General features: G+C 30.3%; 5 protein-coding genes across 5 annotated transcripts in view; all 5 read left to right on the top strand.

The window, feature by feature from the left end:
* The window catches only part of LOC102662439 (glycine-rich cell wall structural protein 1), a 4511-nt gene extending 1582 nt beyond the window's left edge, over positions 1–2929 (top strand). The window contains exons 2-3 of the mRNA XM_014777104.2: positions 51–308; positions 2859–2929. Coding sequence (XP_014632590.2) covers positions 51–308; positions 2859–2929 — 329 coding nt within the window. The remainder of the gene's footprint in view (positions 1–50; positions 309–2858) is intronic.
* A 3575-nt stretch (positions 2930–6504) lies between these two features.
* Positions 6505–10390, top strand: LOC100798727 (uncharacterized). The gene is given in 5 exon segments (NM_001252725.2): positions 6505–6837; positions 9835–9998; positions 10001–10070; positions 10073–10108; positions 10111–10390. Coding segments are annotated over 5 exon segments (633 nt in total). The 5' UTR covers positions 6505–6554; the 3' UTR covers positions 10191–10390.
* A 3463-nt stretch (positions 10391–13853) lies between these two features.
* LOC102662583 (dirigent protein 23) lies at positions 13854–14285 on the top strand. Its single transcript, XM_006582734.3, has one exon. It carries the CDS (start codon positions 13854–13856, stop codon positions 14283–14285), a length of 432 nt encoding a protein of 143 aa, XP_006582797.3.
* Positions 14286–16151: 1866 nt separating this feature from the next.
* On the top strand, positions 16152–16709 carry LOC102662722 (dirigent protein 23). Its single transcript, XM_006582735.3, has one exon. It carries the CDS (start codon positions 16152–16154, stop codon positions 16707–16709), a length of 558 nt encoding a protein of 185 aa, XP_006582798.1.
* A 1487-nt stretch (positions 16710–18196) lies between these two features.
* Positions 18197–20732, top strand: LOC100794114 (S-type anion channel SLAH1). The gene is made up of 2 exons (XM_003526286.5): positions 18197–19228; positions 20246–20732. Exons 1-2 carry the CDS (start codon positions 18362–18364, stop codon positions 20489–20491), a joined length of 1113 nt encoding a protein of 370 aa, XP_003526334.1. The 5' UTR covers positions 18197–18361; the 3' UTR covers positions 20492–20732.
* The last annotated feature ends 2629 nt before the right edge of the window (positions 20733–23361 follow it).

Consider the following 23361-nt stretch of genomic DNA (forward strand, 5'->3'; position numbering starts at 1 on the left):
TATGCCCCACGACTAAGCGTGTAATAAGCATAAGTGCTTTGGTGCCGGAGGTGGTGTTGGTGGTGGTGGAGGACTAGGTGGAGGAGGGGGAGGAGGCAGTGGCGGCGGCGGTGGAATAGGCGGTGGTTCTGGTCATGGTGGAGGCTTTGGTGCAGGTGGCGGTGTAGGAGGTGGAGGTGGGGCCGGTTTAGGTGGAGGTGGCGGCGGTGGCGGCGGCCGTGGTGGAGGGATTGGTATTGGGATTGGGATTGGAGTAGGAGTTGGGGTTGGAGCTGGTGCTGGTCATGGTGTTGGTGTTGGTGGTGGTGGTGGTGTTGGTGGAGGAGGTGGAGGTAAACATTAAGCATGCATGCATGAGGTTATGGAGCTTTAGCTAAACCATATTTGGATGTTCCTCAAAAAGAGTCCTTTATGTGTGATGACTATCATATAGTGCATATGTTGTCTTGTGAGAGTTATATGGTTTGGAACAATCCTATTACAATTACGAGAGATCCATGCTACTTAATTAGTCACACTACTATCCACTCGGGAGTTCGCAATTTTCTTTTGTAATAATGGGTAATTTCTTGTCAACAGTTATTGATATTGAGAAAAAATGTAATAAATTAATTACTACTTATTTGCATACAAACCATGTCTTCCCAAATTCATGGCTTAGCATAGAGTTGTTTCATTTATATATAACAGGTTTCAACTTTCATCTTTATTTCGATTAATAGATAGTTCTATCTAATCTGTTAATGTCGAGTAGCTAGCTAGCGTTTAAATTGTTAGGTCAAGTCACCAAAATGAACTAATGCTTTAAAGTTGTATTATTAGTAATGGGTACGTAGTAAGTTTCAAGCTTTATGTTGTTGCTATAAGTGGCAGAGGAGATTATAAAGGCCTACGAGGCACAACCTCCCCCACAACGATTATTCTTGTTGAAGACATTTATTGTGCATCGTACATTTGTACCTTAAAACTAAATTAAAAGTAACGAGAAGTGCAAATTGTATTAACCTTTACATATATTTTTAAAATTTTAATTCAAAAAGAAATGTAAGATAAAAATATATTTGTAATGAGAAAGTAATTTATCTATAAAATTGATATAAATATGTTCTTGAATTCAATTTCAAATTATTAGTTTTATTGAAAAAAATTCTTCCATGGAAATGATCAATTAAATTGATTCGACAACGTAACACCTATTGATTCAGGTGTTAATGAGTCTATATTTGCTTCTTCTTTTCTAAGAAAAAAAACACATTTGCTTAAATATATAATTTTTTTTAAGTATATGTAAATGGAATAGAAAAAAGTTTCTCAGAGAGTTTTACATTAAAAATTGAAATAATTAACTTACACATAATTAATGGTTCTAGCTAGTTAGGATCTAACATGACCAATATTGAGTGTCAAACATATAAAAGTTTGTTCATTTGTTTTAAAATTGGATAAATTTTTTTTTAACTGTTAAATATGTATGCCTAAATTAATCGATCTCAATTACAAATTTTATATTAAAACATATATGGGCATGCACATAAGTACATTACAGAAAATTTATTCTTGGCTTATATCAAAGAGGCCCGTAAACTAACAGATTCCATCACTAATTCATATCAAAGTGAGATATTTGGTTAACTTTTGTGCATTTGGGGAGTCATGTGCATAAAAAATGCTGTAATGAATTGTATTATTTGAAGTATGATAAACCTTATGCTGGCGTTGATACTTTCATTGTTCAAGACAGACAACATTTGTGATCCTTTTTATGTTGTGACGTACCAGGTTAAGAATACTACTATATATATACATAGACGGATTTAAATTAGCTAAAGATTATGTTTCACTAATTCAATGTCAAGAACTAGAATTTTCAATAATCTCGTGTTTCAGCCTCTAAGCATTTCCATGATAGTCTTGTTTTTCACCTATCTTGTTTCAATTCCATCCCTAGCTTGTGTCCTGAACCAGTAAAACAAGCAAAGGCTGAAAAGAAAAGAAAAAAAAAATCAGATTCCTAATATGAAATGGTGAGTGTAGTACAAAGATTGCAAAGAAGTCCTTTTAAGATCTTCAACATGTCCAATGCAGTTGAAAAGGGATTACACATATTAAGCCTAATATTGAATTGGCACTCACATATTTCTATTCCATATTCACAAGGAAGTATTGGAGCAAATGAAATTAACACTAATTGAAGAAATGGAATAACTAAAGTTTATATTTTAAACTAGGTTTAAAACATTTTGAGGGTGAGTCTTGGTGCAAGGATCTCTTGTAACCTGGAGTTCATTTACTTAGAAAAAAGCGTCTCTGCTTTGCTTCCGGAGACAAGGTTATGCAGTACACTGACTCATACTATTGACACAAAATAAACTACTTTGCTATGTTTTCGTAGCAAAAGTGGTAACCACTTGATACACCTACCATTCAATGTTCATACTAGAGGTCTAGGAGTCAGGAGTTTGAGCTTCAACCTAAACCTAGGAAACTTTTGGAGGCTGTGTTTCAGGTTGAACAAATAATTAGAGATATGTAAAAATTAGTTCGGTAAAAAAACAAAATCAAATTATTTTAACCATTTTGATTTTATATACAAATTGGTTTAAAAACTAGTTTAGAATCGAATTGATTCTTAATCTGTTTTAAATTGATTCTAAAAATCAAATCAGTTCTAAACTGGTTTTGAAACTATTTTATTTAAATAAAAAAATTCAGATAAAAGCGTTCAGTTAGTTAATTGAATTAGTTTTGTATAAACAATTCAATTAATCGAATTAATTTTATAAAGCAATGCATTTCTTTTTTCTAGTTTGGTTATAATTTGATTCAGTTTGAATTGGTTTATTTGCACATCCCAACAGATGACATTAGTTATGCCTCACTAGGCATGGACACTTCAGTAATTCCCGGTGGCTTAAACTTGTTGATGTAGTAACTAAGTGATGATCAGGAGTATTGAGCCATTTGGATCTGAGGAGGAGCATTCTTACCAACTTATAGCACTTTCTGCCACATAAACTGCTGGCCGGAAAGGTCATAAGGAGTGTCTTAGACAAATTGATCATATTTGTTGTTGATTTGTTTGGATAAATTTCTTTGACAAATAAGAAGGTAAAATGAATTGAGTATATGGCATCGATGATCTTTTATCTTTTAAAAGGTTTTAAAGACCAAAGAAAAGAACATTAATTTGCAAGAGAAACATTTTCCTTTTAGGAAATTCATTTATGACAAATATAAAATTAAAATAACATTTGAGCCTATAGAATCCAACTATAGAGTCACGAAAAACATTGACATTAATATGTATGTCTTGTCCATGAATGAAATGGCAAGGTTCTAAAACCACCTACTTGATGTAACCCAAATCCAGATAATCACTGTGTAGCAGCTCAATTTTTAACAAGGCAAAACCAAGCTTTGAGCATAATCAAAGAAGTTCACAAACGAACATCGGTTCGTCTTAGAATTTGCTCTACTCTGTTATGTCTCCGATTGTACACAATAACTTGAAAATGTTCTCTGCTTGGCAGCAACAAAAAATCACCTTTTTCAGTCATACAAAATGGGAAGCATAGTCCAAGACTCCTTCTTTTGCCAAACAGAAAAATGGCTTGGCACCTCACCATGAAAAAAACACAGACAACCCTTTAATACCCCAAGATATTGTCTGAGATTGTGGAAAATTATTTTAAGACCACGAGGCAGCAACAAATATCAGTAATTAAGACTCAAGCAAAGACCAATGGAAGACACTATATATACAGATTTATCACAACTTAATCTTCTAAAGACCTTACAAAAAAAAAACTTCGATCTAAAGATACAATTTTGAAACTATTATTCCTTTTTCAAAAACTAGAGGATTAAATTATTTTTTTAATCTTATCTTATATGATTTTTTTTTACTGGAATCTTATCTAATATGAATAAAAATATAATTTTAATCTTTTAGAAAAAGGATCAAAATATTTTGGTGTTTTTTGTCAGAAGCATGATCTTAACAAAATGGAAATATATATATATATATATATATATACAATCCTATAAATCTAAATTCTTACCAGTAACAAGACATATTTTTTGGTATTAAAAAACCTGACTAATTTCAATGGATAGTTTTTAAAGTAAAATTTTGTAACCCTGTTTTAATAAGAGGTATAAATATAAAACTCATTTAAAAATCTCACGGAAAATCATATATAATAAGACTTTTGATGGACCTTTCTTTATTTCTTCTTCGAGATATCTTTGTTGCTTCCCAAATCCATCCCCCTTCTCTCTTACTCTCCTCTCTCACTTTTGTGGATAAAATCACCACTGTCTATGACTCTTCAATGTTTAACTTAGTTTCGTGCATTCTTTAATTATTTGCTTGTCTAATTATGCCGAAAAAGTTAATACATTTTTAATTTCCAAGTAAAATGCTGTGAATTGATATTCAATAATTTGATTTTTTTATTATTTGACTAGGTTTTAAAATCTTGAAAAAAAAGGTTTTTGCATGTGATTGTGTTTCAATGGTTGATGGCGTCAAGGTTTTAGATGATTCTATAATGGATGTTTATTATTTTATATTTTTTTTGTTATATTGCTGTGATTCTGTGAAATTACACACAAATATTTCATTTTTTTAACATTTACCGTACGTGTCCATCCTTATAGGGAACTACCATGTGATATTTTTTAAATAATTAAGGATAGTTAGGTATAAATACCAAAAGCAATAAGACTTTGTTTATTTTACTCAATCAATTTATGTCATACTTTTTTGGGTCTCATATATATATAAATTGATTCATGTAAATTCGAGAAAGTTAATTATCAAGATTTAATTGTGTTAATCTCAATTAAAAGTTAAGTTTTTCTCCAATTTATCCTTCGTTAGATTTTGGTATAAAAAAATAAAAAGGAGTAAATGGAACTAAAAGCTCAAATTAAATGATTTTTTTAGAGATAGTAACATTAAATAAAATAAAGTTAATTAATTTTTTTTTATTTAAAAAAATAATATTTTTTTATTTTTATATTTGAGACCATATCAAGAGTATCTTGCAATAGAATTTTTTATGAGAAATTCACTATAATAAAATTATAAAGGGGAAAAAAAGAAAGATATTTATGAATCTTAGATTGTAAAAGGTACCAATAAGGTGTAACACCTCTTGGTTGATAATTCTATAAGTAAGTGGTTACATGAGGCTAATGACTCACTTAGCAAGAAAAATATAAAAATATTGATATTTTTCGTCTCAATAAGAAAATTAGGTTTCTTAAAAGTCAAGTAAAGTTGTTTAAGAATTAATAAAGAGAAAAAAAAATTATACAACAGGGTTCGATGATGAGGAAGAGGCTAGGGATAAATTATATATGGAGTCTCTTTTGAAGGCAAGTGAGTTTGGGAGCATTGCTTTTCTAAATTTGAATCTTGAGGACGATGTTCATGGTATAATTTTTCTATGTGCATTATAATTAATTGTAATGTTTTATTTTACGAAAAATAAACTAATGTTATGATCAATTTAATGATACTTAAACTCATTAATAATATAATTAATTGTTTATGAACTTTAAATACCTAATTCTAATATGGGTTAAAAAATAATGGCTTAAATCATTAGGTTGCTAATAAATAAGGATATTAGATTCTCATTCTTCTCATCACAATCAATTTCTAAAATTTATTAATTGAAAATCCTAAAATTTGAAACATGTTATTAGACAAAAGAAGATTTGATTTCTTGGGTTTCGAAGATTCATGTGATATGATGTGTTCAACAAATAAGTAAATTTTATCAATTATGTGGGTGTTCTAAATTCATATAAACTAAATTATATGTCCTTCTTGCTATGATTTTTCTTACTGTTCATAGTTCAAAGGTGAATGTGGAGAGGAACAATGAAAACCTCACAGGGTTTGTGCCATGTCATCAGGTGTGTAATGGTGTGTACCTTGGGAGGGTTCTTTGGTTTAAGTGTTAGGGGAACAATTTATTTAGTAGAATTTATATTTGATATTTTTAGTGTATAACTTTTTTTTAGGTTAGTGATAACATGGATAGATCACTTAAGATGATGTTTTGTGGATCCAATGTGATAAAAACAATCCCTATACAGTAAATAATTTACATACTATTCTACTTTTGTAAATAACTTTTTTATTACTATTATTATAAAAAAAAGTAAAAAATTAGTAAGAAATAAAAGATCAATTTGCTTAAACTAAAAAAATGATTTTTTTCAAAAGATATGATTTATTTGTTAAAAAAGGTTTATTGTTTTTTTTTTCTTTCTAAAAACTAGTTTAAATTAACACATTAAAAATAAAAAATTATTTTATATTTTTTAAAAAAATAAACGTAATTTATTTTTGAGCTTGAACGAAATAAAAAATCAAGTTTGGAAAAAACAAAAAATTCCAAACACAAGTAACGGTGTGCCGCTTGACCGAACCGACGCGCTTCTCTCTTTTCCTATCTTGAGACTCTTCTTCTTCTATTTCTCATTACCGTTCCGTTTCGCGAGTGATTGAAGCTAGTTACTAGTTACAGAAGAAGATGTTGCAGCTACTCTACACTGCGATTTTCTTCGAAATGATTCTCATTCTCACCCTTGTCTTCAAGACCCCACTGAGAAAACTCGTCATCGTTTCCCTCGATCGTGTGAAGCGCGGTCGCGGCCCCGTGGTGGTTTCCACCGTGGGCGCCACATTGGTGGTGGTTCTCGCGTCGAGCCTCTACAGCATGGCCAAGATCCAGCAACGCACCCTCGAGGCCGGCATAGTCAACCCCACCGACCAAGTCCTCATGTCCAAGCACATGCTCGAGGCTTCTCTCATGGGTATCTCTCAAAAACCCTTCTTTTAGCTCTTAACCTAAACCCCTCTTTTCTAGTGTTTTTTTTGTTTAGGGTTATAGTTTTTATGTTTTTGTTTTTGTTAATTGTGGGAAAAAGGGAAATTACTTGGATGAGTAAGTGCTTGGCTACGAATTGAATTGCGGATCGTGGGATTGATTGTGATTATTGTGGTAACTTGCGCGCTGATGTTTTTATCCATGTATGTGGTTCCAGTGGTAGATGGGATTAGAAAGTTTATTTTTTACACTGATTTTATCTAAAAAGTAAAAATAGAAATATTGATTTCCGTTTTGGCTTAATTATAGAGTTGATTCCTTAATTATAATTAAAAGTTCAATTGGGCCCCTTAATTAAAAGTATGAGGACCTGATTGAACTAACAAATTGTTGCGTTTTTAAAAACGATTTGGAGGGTGTGATTGAACTTTTTAATAATTGAGGGACGCAATGAACCCTTAATTATAATTAAGGGACCAATTGTATTATTAAGCCTATCATATAGGAGCATTTTCTATTTTTTTTCAGCGCTATTTGTTGTTTTACACTGGTCTGAGTTGTAATTGACGTTCTGTATTGGGTGGCTTGTTTCAAGCTTTCACGTGAATGGGTTTTTATTTTGGGTGGGAATGGTTTAGAGTGTCTTAGGAGGGGGGACGTTAATGTGGAACTTGAGCTGCTGCAACTGGATTGGTGATCAACATGCTCCATATAATTGAATGCTTGAAATTTTAAGGGTATTTGAAGTGAGCAGTATCTTTGTCTACTTTTTTAGTTGGTCTGTGACTCTGTTCCATTATAATTCATAGTGATCTAATGTAGAAGCGGATGTTTTATGGTTATGTGTAGAAACCTTCTTGTTTGTATTGGAAATTTGGAATTTTAATATTGATTATTTGAATAGTTAGATGTTAAGAAGTAAAAAATTGGCATGGATTAGCGAGGAATAACGACATATGATTCTTATAAAGAGATTAGAATTAAAAAAAAAGGGAAGAAGAAACACTGATGGGTTCTTAATTGTCTCATTACTTTGCTAAAATAAACATGATTTGATTGATTGCTTACAAGCTTATAGATTATAATTTTTTGAACTTCATGGGTGTTTTGCAATATGGTTTAGTTACCCAACTTGGTTATTTATTTATTTCATGATAATGCTTTTTTAACTGGAAATCTGAATAATGAAATGATGGTATGGTGACTGTGGTAATCTGGAGCTTTGTGATATAACTCATATTAGCTCTTTTGTTTGCTATATAATTCTATGATAATATCAAGAGTGAGTAGCCTTTTTATCTCCGTGGAAGACGTAATATAAGATTATTTCATTGTATCAATGACTAGCTTGATTGACATTGTTTGGCTTCCTTTTCATTAATATTTCAAACATCAACAAAAGCCACTTCCCGCTGTGGGTAAGCCAGCTGAAGGACACTATTTTGTTTTGTAAAATAAACTAGCTTTTAAATAAAGGCCATTTAGATCTAGCTTTTAGGGTGTGTTTGGGAGTCAAGAGGTAGAGGGAAATGAAAGGGATCAAGGGGGAAGGAAATGAAGGATAAACACTTACACTTGTTTGGAGTTTGGACGTTTCCAATTTCCAGGGAGAAAAAAACAGAGATTTGGGTAAATTAAAATGATCAAAAGTAGTATGAATCTTAAATATTACTTTCCTTTTTAATAAAAACAAGCATAGTTAAGCTAAAATAAAGGGATTTGAAAAATCTCTATTCCCTCTTAGATAAGGGAAAGGATTTTATAAGACTCCCAAATAAGGGAATGACTAACCATATCTCTTTATGGCTTTCCCTCCTAAGTTTGTCATCCAGACATACCCTTAGCAAGTTTGTCTTTTTGACATTTTTGTTGATCTTCGTGTAATTCTATCTAGCGAGCATTCTTCCATATGACCAACTCTTCTTATTGAGGCTTCTGTTGGTCTTGTCATCACATGGCCAAACCATCTTATGTGATATTTTACCATCTTGTCCTCAATAGGTGTTAGTGTTACTTCTATATTCTCTCTAGCACATTCATTTATAATTTCTTCTTCTCTTGTATGTCCTTCAATACATGTTGACATATGCTACACATAGGTTATGCTCTTGTAACCTTCTTGGTACCTTATTAGTTATTACCCAACACCTAGTACCATAAAGCACTGCTAGTCTTATGACTTTTGCTTAAAATTTTCCTTTTGAGATCAAGAAGCACCTGCCACACCTGTCAAGCACAAATAATACATTAGGCATTTCTCCTATGCATCCACTTGGCTTGAATTCTATGATCTACTTCTATCTATTTTTCTTATCAGTGTATGATAGATAAAACCTTGGCATAAGTACTTGATTAGCAGTGATGGACCAAAAAGTTGTCATAATAATAATTAATAAATTATTTTCAAGAGAAAGAATAATATTATAACAATGGGGGTAAAAGCAAAAAGACTTTTAAGCATATATAACAACATCACACATTCACACTAATAGTGTTAGAAAAAAGTGGTGGCAGGTGTACCCATTTTGTTATATGTGGGTCTATCTCTCTTTAGTATTTTTTTTTTCTTTTAAACTATTTCTAACATAGTGAATTGTTTTATGAATCTACTCTTTAAGTAAGTTCAATTTATTAGATTTAATTTAATATACCAGTTGTCTTGTGTGGACCATGTTAATAGTTTTTGTTGCATTCGTATTTCTTGCCTTAAGAGAGGGTAGAATTGTGTTTCCTGATTTGTGTTTTCTTATTATATATATATATGAGGAGAGATTAACTTACACCAAGAGTAAGTCTTAGAGTTACACTTCATCCTCATCATTCATTTTCTTGGAATCTAGTGGGTGGGTGTAATAAGTCATTTTCTGTGTCATGAGTGTTGTGGGTTGGATGATTCTTTATTTAGTGCAGTTTTTATTTATTTTTTATTAATAAATATATTATTTAGTTCTTGAATTTGATCTTTCACATATAATGTGTGCAGGGTTTGTACTGTTCCTCTCTCTGATGATTGATAGACTGCACCATTACATAAGAGAGCTTCGGTCACTCAGGAAGACCATGGAAGCCATTAAGAAACAAAGCCGAAGTTTTGAAGATGGTAAAAATGGCAATTTAGAGGAACATAAAGCATTGAATGAAGAAATTACACATTGAAGTCTAAAATTAAGAAACTAGAATCTGAATGTGAGGCAAAAGGAAATCAAGCTAAGACTTTGGAACTGAAGTAGAGGCTCTTAAAAAGCAATCCGAAGGGTTCTTATGGAATATGATCGCCTCTTGGAAGACAATCAGAGTCTTAGGAGTCAGTTGCAGGCCATTGAGCAGAACCCTTTGTAAAAAGAGTATGTGATTGTTGAAATATCTAGAAAAACAGTTTTTATCCTTTTGTTTTAACTCTTTTTTGAGTGTCACATACTTTCTTAATGAGGTTATAGTAGAATATTATACATAAATGACAAAACTCTATTAAACCAGTAGATACTTTTGTGGTCTCTTAATACTCTAAATTTATGTCAACAGTAAAAGAAAAATGTGGATGTTCAACGTGCAGTATATCTAGGTGATGTTTGTGGATGTTCAACGTACATTTTAGGAAGCATTTTTTGTTGTTGTAATTTTTGCCTTGAACGTATTTTTAGAGGTAGAGGAATGAGTTTACAAACATAGCTTCATATGTGCAGACCTGTGTACACTGCACACATGAACCCATACCCATGTAACAATCATTAGTTATGCTTTACATACCTACACGAAAGCTCAAGTGCATTTCATGTGGTAGATGTTAAGTTAATCGTTTGCGTTGCAATCAATTACTATTACATATTTTAATAAACTTGTGAGACAAAGTTAAGTACCATTAAACAATTTAATAACGTCCTAATAATTTTTTTTTATATATACAAGAACCTCATGAAACTATTAATAACACAAACAATTATATAAATAATGTTTGTTTACTGTCAATCACAAATGAAATAAAATTAATTTCATTTATGGATGTAGCTGACCATGTGTCATAACCACATGATATTTTTTTTTAAAGAAAATAACCACATGATGTTATTAATCATTTGTGACGTCAAATTAATTATCATTAGACATTTTAATAGTCGTATGACACCATTAAATTACATGTCAATACTTATATACAATCACATTTTTTTGATAGAAAATATGCAATCACATTTTTTTTATTCTTAACCATTTATGAAATACAAATAGTTATGTTTATACATGTAATTCATGTGCACAATTACAATATATACTTTTATGAAAAAAGAGAGTCAACAAGTACTTTCATTTTAAGTTTAATTTGCCCTCACCTGTTAGTAGTATAGGGTCCGTTTGGTAGAAAAATAAAATAGAGTGAGTTAAAATAAGAAAAGTTATATAAAAATAGATGAGAATCAAGGTGCATTTTAAGTATATTGAACGAGTTTGTTAATAAAGAATGATTTTATTTATAATTTTTTATATGTTTATTTAAAAAGAGTCACATTCAATGGATAAATTTTATAAAAGTCACATCATTATAGTTGACCTATTTTAATTCAAGTTTTATTAACTCAAAATTTAAAATTTGAAATTACTTATTTAACTTCAAATCCTCCCATATTTTGGATGGCGGGTGAATCTCCTCGTTTGTTTTTTTGCTCTTAATATTGAAATTAGTAAAAATTGAATTTAAATAAGTAATTTTGATTTTACTGAATTTAATTATCTATTTTTTTCCAATAATAATTGTTACCCTTTGAAGCCATATTTTCTTACCCTGATTTATAAAAAAATAGTTTTTATTCTAAAATTTAGGAGGTAAATATTTAAATTTGACACTGATGATCAACCAAAATATGTTTTAAATATGTTTTATTTTCTATAGAGCTAAATTAATAATTTTTTATAAAGACAAAATTAATACTTTTTAAAATTTACATAAAATTCAAACATATTATATCCTTTATTTTTCCACAAATGCATACAAAATATAGAGACGAACTTAATCATTTGCTTCTAATTTTTCAAAGAAATATAAAATATTTTTTTTTTTGTGAATCAAGCATAAATCACCATTTTTGTGTACAACCTATCAATATGAAAACAGAGGTGTATAATGCAATAAAAAAAAGTGTGTATATATATATATATATATATATATATATATATATATATAGAGAGAGAGAGAGAGAGAAGTAAAAAAAAATTCCATACCATTTGTCTTATGATCCAGCCACCTAGTCGGAAGAGTTTGAAGAAGATACCAGATCCTTTACCCATTAAAAGAAATAAAAATCAAAGTTGTAGTGTGAGAAATTAAAGGTATTACAAGAGAAATTATATAAAATAAAAACAATATCATATCAGAAGTAAAAAAAATACATGTAAAAGCAATGTGCAAAATGTGTTCAAGAGATGAACATGTACTATAGCAAATTTTCCAAGTAAAAAATTACAGGGATGCACTTAATATTAATATAAGTAACAATTTTTGCACCGAAGTATAAAAAAGATAAAGACAAACTTAACCATTTGCTGCTAATCTTTTCAAAGTAATATAAAAGACCATACTGTTTTGGTGAATCAATCACAAATCACCATTTTTTTTATACAACATATCAAAATAAAAACAATATCAAATTAAAAAGTAGAAGAAAAAACAGATGACGGGATTCGCTCAATAATATAAGTAACAATTTTTTTCACAAAATTATAAAAAAAAAAGACAGGGACTTAATCATTTGCTGCTAACTTTTTCAAAGAAATATAAAATCCTATACTGTTTTGGTGAATCAAGCACAAATCACCATTTTTTGTATACAACTATCAAAATGAAAAGAATATCGTATCAGAAATAGAAAAATAAAATGTAGAATCAAAATTCATAATGCGCTACAAATTTTCGTATTATAATTTTTGGTTTTCCCTGATAAATGGTCATTAAAGGCTAATTTTTTTTATTACTTTAATTATTGAACTTTCTAAATCTATTGATTTATCCCAACTTATTACCGGAATAAATTGAATAAATACTATAAAATTAAAATTAACCTAAAATATTAGTATTATTTAAAATATTCTGTAATTAATTTAATTACAAAATAATGTATTCTAAATAAAGGCTATAATTTATATAATAAGTTAATAAATTTATGATTTTCCTTTTATATAATAAGATTTAAATCAATTTTTTTATTATTTTCCTGTTATACTTATTAATTATAAATAAATAATAATTAAAATGTATTTATTACTTTGTTCTTAATTTTATTTTGCTTTTAAGGAGTGATAAGACTGATTTGATAGTAAAAGAAAAAAAAACTGTTTAATTTGTCAACTAACAAAAAGATTTATTTATTAAGTCATCAAACAAGTTTTTTAACTAACAACAAAAAGGTAAAATGGTAATAAATGAAGACGGTCACATATTATATTTTAATTGGATGTTAATTTCATGAGAGATGAAATGTATTTTTATTTTCATTGACCAATTATAACATCACATGTAATAGTCATAATTCAATAAAAACATGACACGTGAACGTCAATATTCCTTTGTATCAGTCAACATTAATCGTGGACTGCAGGACCAATATTAAGTGATTTGATTAAATATGGAGATAAAATTCGTGAATAATTTTATCGAAAAATAAAATTCAAATTTAAAGATAAAATAAAAGATCAAATTTACAATTTTACCTAACAAAAATTAAAAACTAACTAAAATATCTTCACAAACACCTTATCACACCCTTAGCTTCTATCTTTCACTGCAATTCCTGCTTCTTACCACTATAAATTCCACCCATTTATGCAAAGACAAATTCATCAACACATTAAGTTTTCATCTCTACACCTTGCAACATTTTGTATCATCCCCCCATGAAAAAAATGGCACCATCACTTTCAACACCAATGAAATTCTTGGCCCTCTCAATGTTTTTTATATCCATCATTTATCAAGATAATGCTCAATTTCCTACACCTAACCCTAATCAAACAACCATGGTGTTCTACCTACAAGACCTAGCAGCAGGGCCTAATGCCACAGTTGTTGCCCCAGTGGCTGGCATCAATGGAAGAGTTTGGAGCTTCACCACATTTGGATCCATATTTGTGGTGGATTTCCCAGTCACGCTGAGCATAAGCCCAGCCTCTGAGCTGGTGGGCCAGGCCCAAGGCCTGCTCATAGCCTCAGCCCTTGATGGGGCTAGTGTGAATGTTGCCCTTTCAATTGTGTTCAACAATTTGCAGTACAATGGAAGCACCTTGGAGCTCCAAGGTATTAGCCGTCGGCATGAGAATTATAGAGAGGTCTCTGTTGTGTCTGGCACTGGCAAGTTCCGCTTTGCAAGAGGCTATGCTGTGTTGGAAACTGCATTTTTTGATATCTCACGCTCCACCCTTCGCTTGACTATTACTATACAAACTAATTGAGAAAATTAAGTCATGTAGTATGTGGATAATAAATGGTTGGTTGTATGAGAATAATCTACGTGTTAAACCGGCTATTTTGATTATGTTAAAAGGGGCATAAACGTTGTTCTTTGAGTTTGATCTCTTTCAATTCTTAGTATTACTTTGATTATGAACATAATAATATGATTATAAGCAACTTATGCTATTGACCTTAGAGGCAACTCATGTGAGTGGTATTGACAAGCTCCCCACGAGGCTAGTTGCTCCAAATTTAATATAATTAAGAGAATTTGAATGGCAGGAAAACAAAAAGATGAAATTTTAGTCGTCAATAATATCATTTTTTATTATTATAGTGGAAGCGTCCATCTCTTTTTCTATGATCTGGCTAGGTTTTTAATGAAGCTTAACTAGAAATTCAATAATGTAAAATATTTAATATACACATAGATTGATAGATAGATCTATATATAAGTAAATAGATTTATATATTAAGTTACTTCATGAACCAATCAAATCTAGTTATATGTAATTATTATTTTTTGTGGGGGGGATTTTTAGCCTATTGTGTATATTACTTTATATAATAAGATTAATTAATTATCAATTTTATTTTATATAATAAGATTTAAATTAATTTTTTTTATCATTTTCTGTTTATATTTATTAATTATAAATAAATAATAATTAAAAGTATACTCATTACTTTGCTTTTAATTTTATTTTAAAAAACTGTTACAGTTTTAATGCATTTAATTAAATATATAATTACTGTTTTATAATATTAATAAAGGCTATCAATTTAAATGACTAAAATATTCTCCTTTATTCCTTTGTTTGATGCAATTGAAATTACTAAAAAATTCTTGATATTTTTTTTGGAGGTGGGGGAATTTTCAACTTGTTGTGTATATTACTTTGCATAATAAGATAATTTAAATGACTGGAATATTTTATTTTATTCCTTTGTTTAATGCAATTGAAATTACCAAAAAGTTCTTGTTATTTTTTTTGGGTGAGGGATTTTTAGCTTGTTGTGTATATTATTTTATATAATAATAAGATTAATGAAACCTAAAAGCAATGGGTGTAGACGTGTACTTTAATTTACATTTGACACAAGTATGCTGAGTTTGTAGGAATGACCTTAGTTTAATTTTCATATATTACATTTTTGGAAATAATTGATGAATTTTAAGTGTAATTAAATTTCACATCAAGTATTAGTTAAATGATTATCTCAAAGAATTAATGTTTGTGAGATATTTTGGGATTTCATGATTGAAAAACCAAAAATCATAATCACCAAGATTATCAAAAGAAACTAATGAAACCTAATTATTCCACATTTTGAAAATATTACGCAAATAACCTATGGTCATAACCGTAACAATCATTTCATTACGTGTGACAGTTACATGAAAGCTCAAGCACATTTCATGTGATAGATGTTAATTACTTCGTTTCATCACGTTTATAACCTTAAACCAAACACGGTTTTCCTCGAGTTAGTGAATGAAACAAAAGTATTAACTGTCACGAAATCATAACAAGCCAGCTCAAGTTGTTGATGAAGATGGCATGGGATGTCCCTGCAGCAAGAGAGAGAAAACCATCTTAATATGTAACCTATGCTTTTTACGCTTAGGAACTGTAAACCTTGTTCATGAATTTCCGTTACTCACACTCACATGATAGATGACACACAAGCTTTTGAAAAAAAAAACAATAAAAATACAATCTTTAACGCTTAAGAAACCACTTAGCTTCTTGCTTCTTACTGCTATAAATTCCACTCAGCAATGCAAACCAAATTCATCAACACATAAATTTTTCACCTCTTCACATCTCAAAGATTCTGTAGCACCCTCAAAAAGATCGAAAATGACACCATCATTTTCAACACCAATGAAATCCGTGTTCCTCTCAATGGTTATGATATTGATATCCATCATCATTTATCAAGGTAATGCTCAATTACCTCAACCTATGCCTAATCAAACAACCATGGTGTTCTACCTACAAGACATAGCAAAAGGGTCTAGTGCCACAGTTACCCCAGTGGCTGGCATCAAGGGAAGCGATTGGACCTACACCACATTTGGATCCATATTTGTGGTGGATGACCCTGTCACGCTGAGCATAAGCCCAACCTCCGAGATGGTGGGCCGGGCCCAAGGCCTGCTAATAGCCTCGGCCCATGATGGGGCTAATGTGAATGTTGCCCTTTCAATTGTGTTCAACAATTTGCAGTACAGTGGAAGCACCTTGGAGCTCCAAGGCATTAGCCGTCAGCGTGAGAGTTATAGAGAGGTTTCTGTTGTGTCTGGCACTGGCAAGTTCCGCTTTGCAAGGGGCTATGCTTTGTTGCAAACTGTGCTTTATGATGCCCCAACTTCACGCTCCATAATTCGCATCACTATTACTATTCAAACTAATTGAGAAAATTAAGTCATGTAGTATGCGGATAATGGTTGGTTGTATCAGAATAATGTGTTAAACCAGCTATTTTGATCTTTGAGTTTCATCTCTTTTAATTCTTAGTATTACTTTCATTATGAACTTATGGGGAGAAACACGGTATTATATTTGACCATATATAATCTAATAATAAGCAACTTATGGGCTTGACCTTAGATGCACCTCATGCATCATCATGCGATAAATATCACCTTAAGTAAGCATAACACGTTTATAGTAAATAATTCTTTTTAAGTTTAGAGACTTCATCTTCTGACAAGCATGTAAACTTGGACGTTAGAGTCTTCATATATAACTACTAAAACTTGGCTAACAAAGATTGTAAGAGATTTTGGGTCAATTTGTTTAAATTTATAAGAAAATATTTTTTAATAAATAAGTAAATATTTATATTTTTACGTATTTTTTAAATTATTTTTACTTAAAATATTTTTTTTTTGTTTTTTTAATAAGTAAATTGTATCTAGTTATTAAAAAGGTACTTTCTTTTTAATAAAATACTTATTTTAAAGTTAAGTTTAAACTAACTCACTCTTTAGTTTCACCTCGAATATTCCTTGTGTAGGACTAGGGCCAGTACTAAGCATATCATGTGAGTGGTAGTGACAAGCTCCTAAGGAGACTAGTTGCTCTAAATTTCCTATAGGACAATTTGAATGGCAAAATAAAAGATGAAATTTTAGTCGTCAATAATATCAATTTTTATTATTATAGTGGAAGGTCCATCTCTTTCTCTATGATCTGGCTAGGTTTTCATTAAATGAAACTTAATTATATCACAGTCAAGAAGATTGGCATTCGCCTTAAAATAGGGTAGTTTTGTAAAGATCGTGACCAGGGTGCATTGGATAGGGACCAACAATTTTCCTCTATCATAGATATAGTTTCCTCTCAATCACGCTGCTCATAAAGTAAGTTATTAGATCTTCTATTAATTCATGAATCGTGGCGAATCAAACTCTCTAAAACTACACGACAATCAAAAGACACCGCAAGTTCTAATGCAGAAAGTGACACTTCTATCAAACTTTTATCATCCAAAAGAACAACACTTGTTCCGTAGCTATCAATCAGATTTTTCAAACAAAAGAGAAGCTTAGATGCGGAAAATTCACATGAAGATATGCGTAAAATCTGGATAATTTTAAAAAACAATATTGTCAAGAGAGAAAAAGAATGTTATGAAATAATACTGTGTTCAATAACATATTAATACGTACGATAAGTTTACAGATTTTTATAATAATTATTTAAAAATTTATGTAAATCATGATTCATAATTAAATAATAATATAAAATTATTTTATACTATTAACCATTAAATTCTATTAACAAATAACTTAAAAAAATGTATACTAACAATAAAAGAACATAAGAAAATATAAATAATCTTGCTCTTATTAAAATGATGTCCCCTTAAGAGTGTGTATAGCTGTAAATGACACAAATTAAACTTTAGGAACAACTTTTGGGTTATGCCTAGAAGAAAACGAGTCCAAGCAAATAACTCCACCTATTTCCACTCTTCCACTAGAGTGGTGGTGACAGACATTGGTACCATACTTTATCAACACATCACTCTGTTCGCATAAACCACACCAAAAGATACCAAGATGGGTGACAATGAGAAACAACATCTACAACCCCATGTAGAGTTGCCAATAGATGTTTCAGTCAGCAAAACTCAATCAAATTGCAAGCCTCAAATCCAAATCCAGTCTTTGTCCTCTATCCTGACACAATTCCATGCAGGGTACTTCAGGATTAGTTTGTCCCTCGCAAGCCAAGCCGTTCTATTGAAGATCCTCATTGAACCAATCCAAGATGCACATGCTCTTAGACGTTTGTTTTCATCCATACCCTCTTCTGTCCACACCCTCCTATGGTTCCTAGCCTTGTTCACAGTAGCCACACTCTCTTTTCTTTACATTCTAAAATGTCTCTTACACTTTGACATGATTAAGGATGAGTTCTTAAGCCATGTTGGAGTAAACTACCTTTTTATCCCCTGGATCTCTTGGCTCCTTTTGCTAGAATCATCACCATTCCTCTCCCCAACAAAACTTTATTACAAAGTACTTTGGTGGGTGTTTGTTTCTCCTTTGGTGATGCTGGATGTGAAGATTTATGGCCAGTGGTTTACAAAAGGGAAGAGGTTTTTGTCAATTGGAGCAAATCCAACAAGTCAATTGTCTGTGATTGGGAACTTGGTGGGTGCACAAGCTGCTGCACAAATGGGTTGGAAAGAGAGTGCACTTTGCATGTTTTCTTTGGGTATTACACATTATTTGGTGCTTTTCGTGACACTCTATCAGAGATTGGCAGGGAACAATAGTGTCCCTTCAATGCTGCGTCCAGTGTTCTTCTTGTTCTTTGCAGCACATAGTATGGCAAGCTTGGCTTGGAACTCCATTTGTGGCAAGTTTGACACCACATGCAAGATGCTGTTCTTCCTCTCTTTCTTCCTTTTCATGTCCCTGGTAATTTGATTTCTTTCTTTTAGTTATATCAAAGGGAAAATAAAAGATTTCACAAAAAAAACAAATTTAAGGTTCTATTATTTTGCTTGGAAGTCTTATACAGGTTAATTAAGATATTAATCCTCAAACTATAGGAGTTTTGAAATTTTAGTCTCTAAACTATTTGTTTAAAAAATTTGGTCTTTGTTGTTATTAAAAATAGTCTCTAACGTTAATGTCCTCTATTAAGTGTTGAATTGTTTAGTTAAGTGACCACGTGATTGATGTATGTTCATGAGTGATTGTTATTCCGTGTCACAAATCTTCTCATAGATTGTTATTGTGTCTTCATGGGTGTTTGAAACTTTAGGATTCAATAATGATTTTTTTCTTTTTCTTTCCATTTTAATAACATAATATTCTAATTATTTATCTAAATATAATAAAACTTATGTGGTATGTATGTGATATAACATTTAATCTGTCTTATTTCATAACATTTTATCACTTGACTGAAAACATTAATAATATTAATTATTTTTAATAATGACAAATTTTTAAGGGACCAATTTTTTTTTTAAAAATAGTTTAAGGATCAATTGAAAATCCTATAATTTGAGTACTAAAAACTTAATTATCCAAATATATGTCATATATATACCTTAAATTAATGCTGGCTTAAGTACATAACAAAATTTCTTAGTAGTCGATGGATCTAAGTTTTTCAAGAAAAAATACCGGTGCCAACTTTGAACTGGTATGCTGTCAAAATGTTTACGTTTCTTGGTATTCTCATGCTTGATTTGTTTCATTTGTCATGTTGAAGTATCCAAGTTGCATTCCACTTCAAATTAAGCTGGTCTATAACCTTAGATGTTACAACTTGCAATATAATGGATAAACTTGGACAATTCACTACGTAGTGTTTCTCTCAAAATGAGATTTTTGAATCTTTATATTATAGTTTTCCTAATGAAAAAAATTATCACATGATACAAAATTACTAATTGCCTTTGTTATGTGTATTTGAACAAACAGGTTTCAAGGCCTCTCCTATTTAAGAAGTCGATGAAGAAGTTCAATGTGGCATGGTGGGCTTATTCTTTTCCTCTGACGGCTTTGGCACTGGCTTCAGCAGAGTATGAACATGAAGTTAAGGGAGTCATGGCTCATGTGATTATGTTTGTCTTGTCATCGGTCTCAGTTTTGGTGTCTCTCATTTTAATGGTTATCACTGCTCTCAACATTAGCAAGCACGTCCTTAGTCGCTCGCAACCATCTTAGTTTAGAACAGAGAAACATTGATGGCAACGTGATTATGAATTCATTATTACTCATGGCAATTTAATTTATATATATCCACAGATAATGTAAAATTGTTGTTTAATATAAATGTCTAATAGGACTTCGGTCTATTGTCACAATATTGTATTTATTAATATGATGTGGCCATGGAGTAAATCTTCACTAGATGCTTGTGTATATATAATGGTAGAGCTTGAGAATATTTTTTGTTTTGAAATACCAAAATAATTAAGATTATCTTGTACACCTTAAATGTAATAGTTTTTATAATATCGTTACTTCCTTAAAATATAGTTACTTGTAAGTGATTTTAAGTACTTATTGATAAGCTTTTATATATATATATATATAACAATGATCTTACTGTTAGAAATTATTACTGGTTGTTGATGTCAATAAATGATAGCATCATAAAATATCGTCATCAAAAGTGTCATATAAACAATATTTGATTATTGTAAAATTAAATTTTCATTTTTCTACGTACAAAAAAAATTCACTTCGCTTTCTCCCATTAAGTTTCCATACTTTCATCCATTCCATAGAAATTTTCTCTATGTTCTCTTAAGCTTTCACAAGTAAAATTAGATTTCTTCCCTCTCTCATTCATTAACTCTAAGCTCTCTCATTCTTTTTCTTGAGACATGATAATAATTATAATAAATTACACTATTTTATGAAATTATATAAATACCTTTTACTTTTTTTCTACCCCTACACTAACATCTCTTAATTATTGAAAAATATATACCGACATGACATCTTTTTATTCATTACATTAACTCTCCTTAATTATTTGAAAAATTCTACACCAAACTCCCCAAAGGAGAGGTTATTATAAATATTAAAACAACATGAAGTATTTGTGTAACTTCACAAAAATTTATAGAATATTTGTTTAATTTACTCTGATAATTATAATTAGGAATGATTTTGGATGGTGTTGAAATGTGTTAAGAGAATGTTTGTGTAAGTTATTCTAATAATTATAATTAGGAGATGGTGTTGGAATGTGTTGTAGGTTGTGTAAGACATCCTTAGGGAGATTGAGTGGGTCAACTCAATTCACCTTTAATTTACCAAAAAAAGAAAAGATTAGATTGAGTGAGACTCATTTTAAGAAGGTTAAAAAGGATTTTTCATAAAAAGATTTTGAAAATTAAAAAATTAAAAAAATATCATACAATAAATAACATCAATAGGAAACCCTTAATATCATATTTAAATATTTTTCATAAAAGATCATTTTCAACATTATTCTTCTATAACCATTCAAGTATTTTAACATATTTAAATGAGTTGTCTCAAATTGTCTTTTGCTAAGTAAAAAATAAATTATCCATTCAAGTATTTCCTCTTAATAAATAAAAAAAATATTTAAATTAATGAACTTTATGTTAAATTTTAGTTTATAATTAAAAAATTTATTGAAATAACCTCCAAAATATTTTTTTCCACAATATATATATATATATATATAAATTTTAGTGATCATACTCTCAATGTAAAATAATAATTTTATATTATTATTAGATTACAAATTATTGATTGTATAATTTTTAAAATAATTATTATAAAAATCAATAAATTTATCTGTAATTTGTTGTGATGAATCACAATAAAATTATTTTACTTTTTCTGTGCATAACCTATTTCTCATATGCAAATATTTCAAAGTATTCTAGAACCTGGCCGTTAAGAAAAGAACCAACAAATTGCTACACTTGTACTAATAACCCCACACATCTAACATGCAGATGTACATTCTGTCACTCTCACACCATTAACATGACATCCATATGACTTCATGTGGCGTGTTTTGTTGTGGGCTCCTTTTTAGGTAAGTTCATGCACTTTGGAAAGCCCAAATCAGTGTGGGCTGTCACCATTTTTCTTCATCTTGTCTATGTCCAAAATTAGATTACCACCTGATTAAACAACTGCTTCCATGTCTCAAGGAGCTTTGTACTATTGGCAATGGCAGCAACCCTATAATCATAAACTAGTGACTACGGGTAAGTTGAGTCCAGTGAGAAAAAAGGTTAAAGTCTAAACTAATTGAATGAAATTAGATTGATTTTTAGAAAAGTTCTTATTTTAACCAAATCAATTTTGAATTTGTTGAGGTGAAGTTATTGTGTTAAAATTCAAAATTCAAATCGGACTAAATTAAAAGTTGAGTTAGGTTGAACATGCTTACCATATACTTTCACCAAGATTATATATAAGCATGTTTGGATAAAAAAGTAGAAGTATTTTTGGGAATTTTTTAAAGCTTTTCTACTGAAAAAAAAAAATATATTTTTAATAGAAAGTTTTTCAAAAACACTCATGACTTCTATCCAAACCGATCTTATATCATGTAGAATGAGAGTCAACACATTGTTGCACTAACTGGAGGAGGTATCTTAGGCTTTCAAATCATCAAGAATAAACCAATCAAATTCAAAAGTACCATTTTAAATGATTCAAAAGCTCATAGTTCATATACAGACCAAAATGATTCAAATCAAAGGCACAAAACCATCATTACTCATTGGATCGCAAAGCCCAAAAATGACAAAGATAAACATTAATAATTACATGTCAAGCTCATGTCACGCGTATAACAAGGGTTTAGAAGTATAAATGTAAAATTATTTTTAAAAAAATCCTCTTTTCATAGCCTTCTTTGACAGAAAAATCTCACCTCAGAACAAGCGACATCTACAATATATCATGAACCAAAAATTGTATTTGAAGATCAGAACAAAAAACAGACAACTTGATTTCAGTTTCTCGGTTCAAATAATTAAATTTGCAATTTGTGAGCTGGGCATGCATGTCAGGCCGAACAAAGTCTGCTAACC

Source organism: Glycine max, chromosome 6 (assembly GCF_000004515.6).
Source record: "Glycine max cultivar Williams 82 chromosome 6, Glycine_max_v4.0, whole genome shotgun sequence".
NCBI classification, from domain to species: Eukaryota; Viridiplantae; Streptophyta; class Magnoliopsida; order Fabales; family Fabaceae; genus Glycine; species Glycine max.

What these genes read in the sequence shown, in the direction of transcription:
- LOC100794114 (XM_003526286.5), top strand. Translation starts at nt 18,362, where the DNA reads ATGGGTGACAATGAGAAACAACATCTACAACCCCATGTAGAGTTGCCA. An exon ending in TCTTCCTTTTCATGTCCCTG is followed by an intron (nt 19,229 to 20,245) that starts GTAATTTGATTT and finishes TTGAACAAACAG; the next exon opens with GTTTCAAGGCCTCTCCTATT.
- LOC102662583 (XM_006582734.3), top strand. Translation starts at nt 13,854, where the DNA reads ATGGTGTTCTACCTACAAGACCTAGCAGCAGGGCCTAATGCCACAGTT.
- LOC102662722 (XM_006582735.3), top strand. Translation starts at nt 16,152, where the DNA reads ATGACACCATCATTTTCAACACCAATGAAATCCGTGTTCCTCTCAATG.